This window comes from Panthera tigris, chromosome D4 (genome assembly GCF_018350195.1).
Source record: "Panthera tigris isolate Pti1 chromosome D4, P.tigris_Pti1_mat1.1, whole genome shotgun sequence".
NCBI classification, from domain to species: Eukaryota; Metazoa; Chordata; class Mammalia; order Carnivora; family Felidae; genus Panthera; species Panthera tigris.
This window is the reverse complement of record NC_056672.1, coordinates 85,508,973-85,521,881: the sequence shown is the minus strand read 5'-3', so window position 1 is coordinate 85,521,881 and position 12,909 is coordinate 85,508,973. Positions and strand designations below refer to the sequence as shown.

At 46.5% G+C, this 12,909-nt stretch overlaps 1 protein-coding gene across 1 annotated transcript; it reads right to left on the bottom strand.

Moving 5' to 3' along the window:
* Positions 1-830: 830 nt before the first annotated feature.
* LOC102962007 (proteasome activator complex subunit 2-like) lies at positions 831-1,568 on the bottom strand. The gene is given in 2 exon segments (XM_042964636.1): positions 831-1,154; positions 1,157-1,568. Coding segments are annotated over 2 exon segments (720 nt in total). The 5' UTR covers positions 1,553-1,568.
* Between the last annotated feature and the right edge of the window lie 11,341 nt (positions 1,569-12,909).

The following is a 12,909-nucleotide window of genomic DNA, read 5'->3' as shown; positions in this document are numbered from 1 at the left end:
TTATTTTATTTTGACAGTGGTTCTGAGGAGGCAAATATTATCCTGCCCCTTTTACAGGTGAGAAAACTGAGGTCTCAAGAATGAAGTGACTTGCCTGGCTCGCGCAGGAAGTGGCTTAGCCAGAATTCCGGCCCAGGTTTGTCTGACCTCCAAGTCCGTGCTCTTTTTTTTTTTTTTTTTAACGTTTTTTATTTATTTTTGGGACAGAGAGAGACAGAGCATGAACGGGGGAGGGGCAGAGAGAGAGGGAGACACAGAATCGGAAACAGGCTCCAGGCTCCGAGCCATCAGCCCAGAGCCCGACGCGGGGCTCGAACTCACGGACCGCGAGATCGTGACCTGGCTGAAGTCGGACGCTCAACCGACTGCGCCACCCAGGCGCCCCCAAGTCCGTGCTCTTGACATCACCTGCTCCCACCTCCCCCTCTGGGAGTGGTGGGCCTTGGTTTACAAAGGATGAGAGAGAAGAAACCAGAGAAGGCGCTGAGCAGAGGTAGAGGCCCCTTCCCAAGCTCCATGCCTGATTTTGTTTTTGTAATTGTGTTTTCTTTACCTTTTTTTTTTTTTTAATTTATTTATTTTGAGAGAGAAAGAGAGAGACAGAGAGGACAGCGAGCAGGGGAGGGACAGAGAGAGAGGGACACGGAGAGTCCCAAGCAGGCTCTGCACTGTTAGTGTGGAGCCTGACATGGGGCTCGAACCCACAAATCTTGAGATCATAACCTGAGCCATCCAGGGGCCCCGATGTTTTCTCTTTCTTCCTTTCTTCCTTTTTTTTTTTTTTTTTTCACATAAAGCATAGATCATTTATTTCCCTTCTGGCCCTGGGCTCAGTACACAGATGGCTTCTCTTCACGCTTTGGGTTGATAATTTTCTCTAGGTTGGTGCAGATGATATGACAAAGCTCAGCGTAGAAGGCCCTCAGGTCCAGCACCATGGCCCTGAGCTCCCCATAGGCTGCCTCATCTCGCTCATGTACCAGGGCCCGGTAATCCATTACACGAGTCTCCTCAGAGGCCTTGGCCACAGCATCCCCGCGTCCTGAGAAGTACTTGGAAATGGTTGTTTGGAAGCCTTCCGCTTTGGTCTTGACTGCATTCACCCTCTCCAGCACCTTCTCCTGGATTGCCACCCCAAAGTCATTTCCATCCTCTCAATCTTGGGGATCAGGTGCGGGATCCATGTGATCACCAGAATGCATTTTTCTTGGAGAGTCCACACTTCTGGCTTAACCAGGGCAAGTAGGGCGAGAACCTTCTCATTTCCAGGGAGAAAGCCACACTTAGGGACTTCTTTCTTCTCCTGCTTATCTGTTTCCATCTCATCCTCCTTGGGTGGGGGGTCTGGGATGGGGATGTCTAGTGGGGCCCGGAGAGAGGTCAGGTCAGCCACATTGAGGGAGTCCTCTTGCGAGAGTTGATTCAGGTGTATGATTTTCTGTGGCAAGAATCTGTAGAGGAATTCCTCTGCCTCCTGAAAAAGATTTTGCCTGAAGATATCTGCCTGTTTGCGGGCTTCCCCGCTCAGGCGCACCCCACAAGGCTTGGCCATGCTGCTCCAGTTGCAAGATCTCCGGTCTCCCCCTTTCTTCTTTTTTTTAACGTTCATTTATTTTTGAGAGAGAGAGAATGTGAGCAGCGGAGGAGCAGAGAGAGAGAGAGAGAGAGAGGGAGTCAGAGAACCCAAAGCAGGCTCCGTGCTGTCAGCACAAAGCCCGACGTGGGGCTTGAACCCATGAACCGTGAGATCATAACCTGAGCCGAAGTTGGCCACTCAACCTACTGAGCCACCCAGGCACCCCAAATGTTTTATTTTTTAAAGGGAGCCCCCCATACTTGTCGAAGCCTCAAGGTTCTACCTGCAAAACTTGGGTCTGCCCAGCTCTGAGTGTGGCTGGGAGGATGGCTGCTCCATCATTAGAATCTAGAGTGTGATTTAGCAATACCTTAACTCCCACTCCAGCTCACGACGGGGTGCCCTGGGATCCTCATCACATGCCACCCCCCTCACCAGTGTCCTGTCAAGCAGACCCTGAAAATCTCTCAGTAGCCTAAAAAAAGCAGGATTGCCCGCCCCTCCCAACTCCCAATTAAACACAGGCTGTCTTTCTGGCCCCTCCAGCTTCCTGTCTCCTCTCCACGCCCCTCCTCCCTCTCCCTCCTCTCTTTGTCTGCTGTCTTCCCACCTCCGCTTTCCCCCACTCACCCCTCTCCCTGACAGCAGCCGACTTCTGCCTTACTCCAGGGAGAGTCAGGACCCAGAGTCCTCCCCACCCAGGTTCAGACCCAGCACGACTCTCACCTCTGGGGTCTCAGGAGTCCAGCACTCACAGTCTGGTCCTGCCCTGTTGGGTGACTCTAGCCAGTCACTTTTTCCCTCTGGACATCAGTTTCCCCACTTTCCGTTTAAGCATAGCCTGGGCCCTGGCTCCTTGTCTTGAGTCATACTGGGTGTCTCCAGCTCTCTCCCCGGAGGCAGGAAGCAGGTAGACAAGGGAGTCCCTCTTGGGGAGCTGCCTCCCTTCTTAACCAGCTGCCCACCCTGGCGGTATCTCAGGTGCCTGTCATTGGGCAAGCAGGGGAGGCAGGCTTTGATTCCTGGGTCTGATTGTCCACAAGCTCAGGGCTCATTGCTGAGACCCTCGGGGCATCCCTGTGTGGGGTCTTCTTGACCCCCAACTCCTTTCTCTTCCTTCCAGGCTGTGACCCTTTCCCTAGCTGTTGATACGCACCCCCCCCCCACCCCGACCTTAAACACATCACATCCATGCCTTGTATCCAAGAGGAGCTGTTTGAGCAGATGTTTAATATACAAAATAAAAATAGCAGTTATTTTGTTGAATGGATTCCCAATAATCAAAGCCATCTGTTTCCAACATCCCACCCTGGGTCCAAAAAATGTCTGCCGCCTTCCATGACAAAAGCACGACCACCCAAGAGCTGTTTGAGCATATTTATAAGTAGTTTTCTGCCAGGATTCACTGGAAGTACAAAAATAGCCCCACATACCCCCAACCTTTCTGCTGATGGCGTCTCATGGAGGAGACAGCTTTGCCTTCTGGATTATGGGTTATGGCTTCTTTTTTTTCCCCCCTTGGTGTTTTCTTTGATTGCTTAAACAAACAAACCTCTTTTACTCTGAAGATGAGTCTCTTGCCATTTGCACTTTTTCTATGAGACCCATATTTCACTGCCCCCCCTCCTACTGCTGACCCAACTTCTTTTTTTAATGTAATTTATTGTCAAATTGGCTTACATACAACATCCAGTGCTCATCCCAACAAGTGCCCTCCTCAGTGCCCATCACCCATTTTCCCCTCTCCCCCACGGCCATCCACCCTCAGTTTGTTCTCTGTATTTAAGAGTCTCTTGTGGTTTGCCTCCCTCCCTCTCTGTTTGTAACTATTTTTCCCCCTTCCCCTCCCCCATGGTCTTCTGTGAAGTTTCTCAAGATCCACATATGAGTGAAAACATGATATCTGTCCTTCTTTGACTAATTTATTTCATTCAACATAATACCTTCCAGTTCCTTCCACATTGCTGCAAATGGCATGATTTCATTCTTTCTCATTGCCACGTAGTATTCCATTGTATATATAAACCACATCTTTTTTATCCATTCATCAGTTGATGGACATGGAGGCTCTTTCCATAATTTGCCTGTTGTTGAAAGCACTGTTATAAGCATTGGGGTACATGTGCCCCTGTGCATCAGCACTCCTGTATCCCTTGGCTAAATTCCTAGTAGTGCTATTGCTGTGACCCAACTTCTGAACCTCATCATGCTGAGAGAGTGCCTGTCTCCAAACCCTCTCCTACTGCTGTGCCCATCACCGTTCCTAATTCCTGCAGCTCACCCTCCGACTGCAGCAGAGAAATCCTGCAATGCTATAATTGGACAATGGTGGGGTTGGGTTTTGTGTCTTTTTGTCTTCATTTTTCAGTACACAAGTAATCCAGCACACCTTTGTTGTTAAAATATCTCAAGAAGGAAAAGAATTCTCCCTACTAAAACCCCATGGGAAAGAGCCTAAATGTCCATCAACTGATGAATGGATAAAGAAATTGTGGTTTATATACACAATGGAGTACTACATGGCAATGAGAAAGAACGAAATATGGCCCTTTGTAGCAACGTGGATGGAACTGGAGAGTGTGATGCTAAGTGAAATAAGCCATACAGAGAAAGACAGATACCATATGTTTTCACTCTTATGTGGATCCTGAGAAACTTAACAGAAACCCATGGAGGAGGGGAAGGAAAAAAAAAAGAGGTTAGAGTGGGAGAGAGCCAAAGCATAAGAGACTCTTAAAAACTGAGAACAAACTGAGGGTTGATGGGGGGTGGGAAGGAGGGGAGGGTGGGTGATGGGTATTGAGGAGGGCACCTTTTGGGATGAGCACTGGGTGTTGTATGGAAACCAATTTGACAATAAATTTCATATATTGAAAAAATAAATAAATAAAACCCCATGGGACACTGTTAAGGTTGTACTCAGGTGAAAAATAGTCTTAAATGCTTTTATTTATAAAACACTGGAAATCAGCGAATTAAAGATTCAACCTAAGAAATTAGAAAAACCAGTAAAAAGGAGAGGGAAAAATAAGACGAAAGCTGTCATTAATGAAATGGGGTGGGGGGAATACTAAAAGAATAAATAAAAGTTGTTTGAAAAGAAAAAAAATGGTTTGAAAAGACAAATAAAATGATATATATCTATATTATTTTTTTGAGAGAGAGAGAGAGAGAGAGAGAGAGAGAGAGAGCATGTGCACAAGTCTGAGAGAGGGGCAGAGGGAGAGAGATAAAGAAAATCTCAAGTAGGCTCCACACTCAGCATGGAGCCCAATGCTGGGCTTGATCCCACAACCCTAGGATCATGCATGACCAGAGCCGAAATCGAGACTCTGACACTCAACTGACTGAGCTACCCAGGAGGACCAAAATGAGAACAATCTTAACTAAAGGTAAGTCCAAAGAAAGAAAGCAAAGAGATACAGCAAAAATACACAACATTAGGAATGAGGAAGGCAATATAAACACAGATGTGGATGTTATTGTTTTTAAATATGGTAATACACTGGAATAACAAAACGAAATAGATGATTTTTTTTTGCAAAATATAAACTATCAAAATTGACCTAAGAAGTTGAAAATTTTAACAGACTAAGAATCATGGAAGAGATTAGAAAGATAACTAAAGAGATTGCATTCTAAAACACTCTGGGTCAATGGTAAGACAAACTGGGGCCTCTGTCTGGCTCAGTCAGTAGAGCGTATGACTGTTGATCTCTGGGTTGTGAGTTTGAGTCCCACATTGGGTGTAGAGATTACTTAAAAATAAAATCTTAAAAAAATAATAATGATAGGGGTGCCTGAGTGGCTCAGTTGGTTTGACTCTTGGTTTCGGTTCAGCTCATGATCTCATGGTTTGTGAGATCGAGCTGTGTTTGGGCTCTGCACTGACAGTGCAAAGCCTGCTTTGCTTGGGATTCTCTCTCTCTCTGCCCCTCTTCTGCTCTCTCTGCGCACGCCCTGTGCTCTCTCTCTCTCTCTCAAAAGAAATAAACTTTAAAATATATAATAATAATAATAATAATAATAATAATAAGACAAACTAATATTAAATGCATCCCCGGGCACCTAGCTCAGTTGGTTAAGTATCTGACTCTTGGTTTCAGCTTAGGTCACGATCTAACGGTTCGTGGGTTCGAGCCCCAAGTCAAGCTCCCTGATGACAGTGCAGAGCCTGCTTGGGATTCTCTCTCTCTCTCTAAATAAATAAATAAACAAATGTTAAAAAAAAATTTTTTTTTAACGTTTATTTATTTTTGAGACAGAGAGAGACAGAGCATGAGTGGGGGAGGATCAGAGAGAGAGGGAGACACAGAATCTGAAACAGGCTCCAGGCTCTGAGCTGTCAGCGCAGAGCTCAATGTGGGGCTCGAACTCAGGGACCACAAGATCATGACGTGAGCCGATTCGGACGCTTAACTGACTGAGCCACCCAGGTGCCCCAACGAACAAACTTTAAAAAAACAAAAAAAAAAATAAATGCCTCCTAAGATGATGTGATGGAAAATATTCAACATCAGCTGCGTAGTATTGGGGCCCAAAATGTTCAACCTGAATCTAATCCTAAAGAAACAGACAAATTAAGATGGTAGGACATCCTACATGACAATGGACCTGGACTCAAAAAAAAGGTGAAAGTCATGGGGCACCTGGCTGGCACCGTCACTGGAGCATGAGACTATTCATCTCAAGGTTGTGAGGTCCAGACCCACATTGGGTGTAGAAATTACTTAAAAAAATTTGAGGTGCCTGGGTGGCTCCACCGGTTAAGCGTCGGACTTCAGCTCAGGTCATGATCTCGCGGTTTGTGAGTTCGAGCCCTGCATTGGGCTTGGTGCTGACAGCTCGGAGCCTGGAGCCTGCTTCAGATTCTGTGTCTCCCTCCCCCCCCCCCCGCCTCTCTCTGCCCCTTCCCTGCTCTCTCTCTCTCTCTCTCAAAAATAAACATTAAAAAGAATTACTTAAAAATAAATTCTGGGAGGGGGTGCCTGGGTGGCTCAGTTGGTTTAGCGTCTGACTCTTGACTTCAGCTCAGGTCAGTCATGATCTCACATCTCACAGTTGTGAGATCAAGCCCTGAGTCAGGCTCAGCACGGAGTCCAAAGCCTGCTTGGGATTCTCTCCCTCTCTCTCTTCCCCTCCCCAACTCATATGCGTGCATGCACACACACACTCTCTCAATAAATAAATAAATAAATAAATAAACTTCAAAAATAAAATCTGGGGTGCCTGGCCTAATAAATAAACTTCAAAAATAAAATCTGGCTCAGCCAGTTAAGCGTCAGACTCTTGATCTCAGCTCAGGTCTTGATATCAAAGTTGGGAGTTCAAGCCCCAAATTGGGCTCCATACTGGATGTGGAGAGCCTATTTAAAAAAATAAATTAAATAAAATCTTAAAAAAAATCAAAGTTAAGAAAGGGGGGAGGGGGGAGGCATAACTGTTCCAGATTCAAAAATTAAAGAAATGTGACAACCAAATGCACTGGAAACTTCTTGATTAGATTCTGGAGTTAAAAGGGAAAAAGAAAACAGCTAAGAAGACATTATTGGCACAGTTAGAGAAATCTGAATATACACAGTGTGCTAGATATTATTACATCCAGTTCTTCCTGGATGGATAATAGAACTTTCTTCTTTGGGATAATGGGATTTTGTTTATGTAGAAGAATGTCTTAAATCTTATGAGATACAATTTGTTTCTCTAAAATATTTTTTTAATGTTTATTTATTTATTTTTGAGAGAATGTGCGAGCCAGTGCGAGCAGGGAAGGAGCAGAGAGAGAGAATCCCAAGCAGGCTCTGCACTGTCAGCTCAGACCTCAACACAAGGCTCAATCCCAGGAACCATGAGATCATGACCTGAGCCAAAATCAAGAGTTGGACACTTAACCGACTGAGCCACCCAGGTACCCCAAGGAATTATACTTTAAAATTTTTTTTAATATTTATTTATTTTTGAGAGACAGTAAGAGAAAGAGAGAGAGAGAACACAAGCAGGGGAGAGGCAGAGAAAGAGACACAGAATCTGAAGCAGGCTCCAGGCTCTGAGCTGTCAGCACAGAGCCTGATGCGGGGCTCGAACCCACGAGCTGTGAGATCATGACCTGAGCCCAAGTCAGTTACTTAACTGACTGAGCCACCCAGGCGCCCCTAGCTTTTTTTTTTTTTAAGTTTATTTATTTATTTGGAGAAAGAGTGTGTGAGTGGGAGAGGGGCAAAGAGAGAGGGAGAGGGAGAATCCCAAGCAGGCTCTGCACTGTCAGTATAGAATCCAATATGGGGCTTGAACTCACTCATGTGATCATGGCCTGAGCCGAAGTTGGATGCTCAACTGATTGAGCCACCCAGGGGCCCCCATCTAGCCTTTAAAGATCAGATTATTCTGAGGTTATATAAAATATTCTAAAATTTTTTTAATGTTTATTTAGTTTTGAAAGAGACAGAGACAGAGCGCGAGCAGGGGGAGGGACAGAGAGAGAGACGGAGACAGAATCTGAAACAGGCTCCAGGCTCTGAGCCATCAGCACAGAGCCCGATGCAGGGCTCACAACCACAAACCATGAGATCATGACCTGAGCCGAAGTCAGACTGAGCCACCCAGGTGCCCCTAAACTATTCTAAACCATTGGGAAAATATAGAATTCACAATCCATTTTGCTCACGTTACCTTAGTAGTAAAACACAATTAAAAAAGAAGAAGAAAAAGAAAAGAAAACTGTAGATCATTTTCACTTTTGAGTCCCTACTCCCACCCTTGGGATTAGGAGATTTTGTCATTAGGAACGTAGCTTAATTTATCACATAAACAGATTAAAGAAGGAAAAATACGAATAACTTTCTAACCAGAAAAAAATGTTATTTAAGCATTGAGTGAGCTCCCGTACCATGCTATCCACACTAGGAAGGCTGTAACGGTTTGGAAAATGGAGCTTCTGCCCTTCAGAAAAATCACAGGTTTCTTGTAGCTGAGCAATCAACCAGAGGAAGATAAAAAAAAGAGACCACAACTCGGTTCTAAATTGAAAACAATGACATTCCGGGGGCGCCTGGGTGGCTCAGTCAGTTAAGCCTCCTGCTTTAGCTCAGGCCATGATCTCGCAGTTCGCGGGTTTGAGCCCTGCGTCAGACTCTGTGCTGACAACTCAGAGCCTGGAGTCTGCTTCGAATTCTGTGTCTCCCTCTCTCTCTGCTCTTCCCCTGCTTGCGCTCTGTCTCTTTCTCAAAAGTAAATAAACATTAAAAAAAAAAAAAAATTGACGTTCCCAATGGCAAGGCAGGAAGAGTGAGGGTGAATGAGAACTCAGGGCTGAGAAGTGTGAGCTAGAAATGAGATTTGAGTTCCCAGCCCTTTACAGATAGGAAATCGAGGCCCAGAGAGGGGAAGGGACTTGCCCAGTTTCACCGAATGCCCATCCAGCCGGGTCAGCATGGATTTAACTACGCAGTTCCGCAGATCCAGAAAGCACACGCCAAGCAAAGACTATTTGCTAAAAGGATGCTGACCCTACCACCTTCAGGTGGACAGGAGGAACAGCAGGATCCCGAGGGTCAGGACCAGGGTGATGGGACTGGTATTTCTCCTCTTGCCTCAGGTCCTGGTTTTGTTTACATTTTTGACATTTTATTCATCATGGAGTTTTTGGCATTAATTTTTATTTAAGAATACTTCGGGGGCGCCCGGATGGCTCCGTCGGTTAAGCCTCTGACTGTTGATTTCTGCTCAGGTCATGATCTCACGGTTTGTGGAATCGAGCCCTGTGTCTGGCTCTGTACTGACCATGTGGAGCCTGCCTGGGATTCTCTCTCTCTCCCTCTCTCTCTCTGCTGCTCCTTCACTTGCTCTCTCCCTCTCAAAATAAATAAAAAACTTAAAAAATACTTCATTAAACCGTTATTTGTCTTGATTACTGAGGTTTTGGCACCCCCTTCCCAGCCTGCTGCCCTTAAATTTTACACCCTAGACTAGTACGTTACTTGTTTATCATTCCCTTTACCTTATATTCCTAAAACCTCGAATCTTCATTCTTTTTTATTTATGTTTCTTTCTTTATTTTTGAGAGAGCGATAGCGACCGGGGCAGGGGCAGAGAGAGAGGGGGAGACAGAGAATCCTAAGCAGGCCCCGCACTCTCAGCGCAGAGCCTGATGTGGGGCTAGAACTCATGAACCGTGAGATCATGACCTGAGCCAAAGTCAAGAGTCCAGATGCTTAAACCACTGAGCCACCCAGGTGCCCCTAGAATCTTCACTCTTATTCTCCCCCAACCCAGCACTGGCGTCTCATCAGACGACCTAACCTTCTTTGTAGGAACGCAGGCAAGAACCCTCTCACCCTCTCTCCTCCCTCCTTCCTTTCCTTCCTCCCTTATTTCCTCCCTCTCTTCCTCCTCCCTTCCTTCCTTATTTCCTTCCTTCCTTCTGTCCTAGCTTCTCTATGCCAGGTGCTGTGTTAGTCTCTGTCCTTAGGCAGTTATCAAGTAAGGAGGCGTCCAGAAAATGCAGTGAAGTGTTACAAGAGATTTGAACGGCCAAGAGAAGAAGGATTGCATCTGGGCACGTACCTAACAGAAACGAGTTTTTACGTCCGCCAAAGACTTGTACCGAAAGGTACATAGCAGTTTATTCTTACTAGCCTCAAACGGGAAGCAACCCAAATGCTCCTCAACGATCGAATGGATAAATGAACAGTAGCTCAGTAACACGATGGAATAAATACGCCCAACACCACTGTCAAACCTCAGAAATGTAACACTGCCTGTAACAAGCGAGACGCAAAAGAGTGTGTGTGACTTCTATGGTGACTTCTTTTCTTTTCAGTTTGACACATGCCAAAGGATCTGAGATTGGAATACAGGTTACCTGTTGCGGGGGAAAGGAGGGGGACCACGTGGGTTTGGGGGGCCGGAAATGTTCTATATTGATCTGGGTGGGTGTTACATGCATGATTACAAACATAAAAATTTATCAAGCTATGTACTTAGAATTTGTGCAATTTACTGTATAACTTTTACTTCAAGAATAATAATAAAGGGGCGCCCAGGTGGCTCAACCAGTTAAGCGTCCAACTCTTGATTTCAGCTCAGGTCATGATCTCATGGTCATGGGATCGAGCCCCGCATCAGGACTCCGCACTCAGCATGGAGCCTGCTTGAGATTCTCTCTCTCTCTGCCCCTCTCCTGATCTCTCTCCCTCTCAAAATAAATAAACATTTAAAAATAAACTAAAAAAGACCACTCTGGCTTCTGTGTAGAGACTAGAGTAGTGGTGTGGGCGGACAGCAGAGAAAAGCCAGTTGGGAGGCTGTGACAAAGGTGAAGGGAGGAGAAGGAAGGGGGAGCTGCCGGGGGTGGGAAGGACAAAGAGGAAGTGAAATGACAGAAAGGGGGCTCGAGAGTGAAACTCGGGTGAACAACACGTGGGGGGTGGAGGTATTTCTGGCTGAGACAGGAGGTCTAGGGGAGGAGTGGGACCAGTGGACCTCCACCTCTCCCTGTCCCCCTTTGTCCAGGCCCTGCGGGAGTCAATGTCCCTCCACGGCCGAGTCCCAGCCACCACCAGGGGGCAATAGGGTCCTTCCCGACCAAGGAGGCAGCCTGCAGCCCGCAGCAGGAGCATCTGCTGTGGGGGGACAGCTGGGGCGCATGGTGCCTGGGTGGCCTCCAAGTCTCCAGGACACTGTGCTCCTTGCAGAAGAATCTTGTAGAATGGGGACGGAAGGAAACTAAAATCTAAAGCCCTGGAATCTGAAAATCATGACTCCAACCCTTTCCCAGTTTCCCTTTACGCTCGGGACGGAGCCAGGCTCCCTCGGGAGGGCCTGGGGCTGGCATTCACCACCTCACCTGCCTCCACTCAACCCCCACCCCACCTCCAGAGAGAGATGTGCTCCCTGCGGGTGCACCCTCTCGCACATGCGCTGTTTCTGCAACCTGACCCTCTCTCCTGTGGGCGCCTCACACATCCCTGCAGGGTTACCTAGTCTAGGACCCTTTCTTGACCCCGAAAAGTGGGTCGGACTGGCCCCCTCTACATCTCCCATCATGCCCCTTTCTCCCTAAATTGTATTAGTCACCGTAGCTGATTCCTCAGCTCATCTGTGGCTCTGAAAGGCAGGGGAGTGCCCGGCCTGGGCCCCGAGAGCACTTGTCGAATGAATGAAAGGGCAAATAAACGAGTGAGTGAATCTAAGGTTGTAAGAGGATAGAATCTCAGGGGTTTTTTTAAGTTTATTTTTTTATTGTGTGTGTGTGTGTGTGTGTGAGAGAGAGAGAGAGAGAGAGAGAGAGAGAGAACAAGTGGGGGAGGGGCAGAGAGAAGGTGAGAGAATCCCAAGCAGGCTCTGTGCCATCAACATAGAGCCCAATGCTGTGCTGACAGCTCAGAGCCTGGAGCCTGGTTGGGATTCCGTGTCTCCCTCTCTCTCTGTCCCTCCGCAGCTCACGCTCTATCTCTCTCTCTCTCTCAAAAATAAATAAACATTAAAAACAAAAAACCAAAAAACACAGAGCCTTATGTGGGGCTCCAACTCACTAACTGCGAGACCACACCTCGAACCAAGATCAAGAGTTGGACGTTCCCGACTTCGTCTCAGGTCACCATCTCATCAGGGTTCACAGGTTCAAGCCCCGCGTTGGGCTCTGTGCTGACAGCTCAGAGCTTGGAGCCTGCTTCAGATTCTGTGTCTCCCTCTCTGCCCCTCCTCCATTTGTGCTCTGTCTCCCTCTCTCTCTCTCTCTCTCTCTCTCTCAAAAATAAACATTAAACAAATTATTTTTAAAAAAAAGTTGGGTGCTCAACCAACTGTTCCACCCAGCCGCTCCTGCATCTCAGTTATGAAGCCAAAGAGACTTGGGTTCAAGTCTAAGCAATGCCACCTATGAGCTGTGTGACCTTGGCAACTGTCTTAACCTCCCTCTGGGCCCCAGTCTCCTCTCCCAGTTATCGACATTACTATAGTTTCAGTGATAGGAGGCATGTCAGTCCCTTGGCCTAAAATCTACGCATGATATTGCAGAATAAAACGGGGATGTGTGTGTGTGTGTGTGTGTGTACAATTATATCTGGTTTATGTGGGCTATATAATAAACTGTTAGCTAATGAAAAGGAGTGAAATTGGGAGAATAAGGTAAAATGTTCATTTTGTACTTTATATACTTCTGTAGTTGAATGTCTTACATTAAGCATGTTTATAATAACACATCTTTTTAAAAATTTTTTAATGTTTATTTATTTTTGAGAGAGAGTGTGCTCATGTGCACGCATGCACATGAGTGGGGGAGGGGCAGAGAGCGAGAGGGAAACACAGAATCTGAAGCAGGCTCCAGGGTCTGA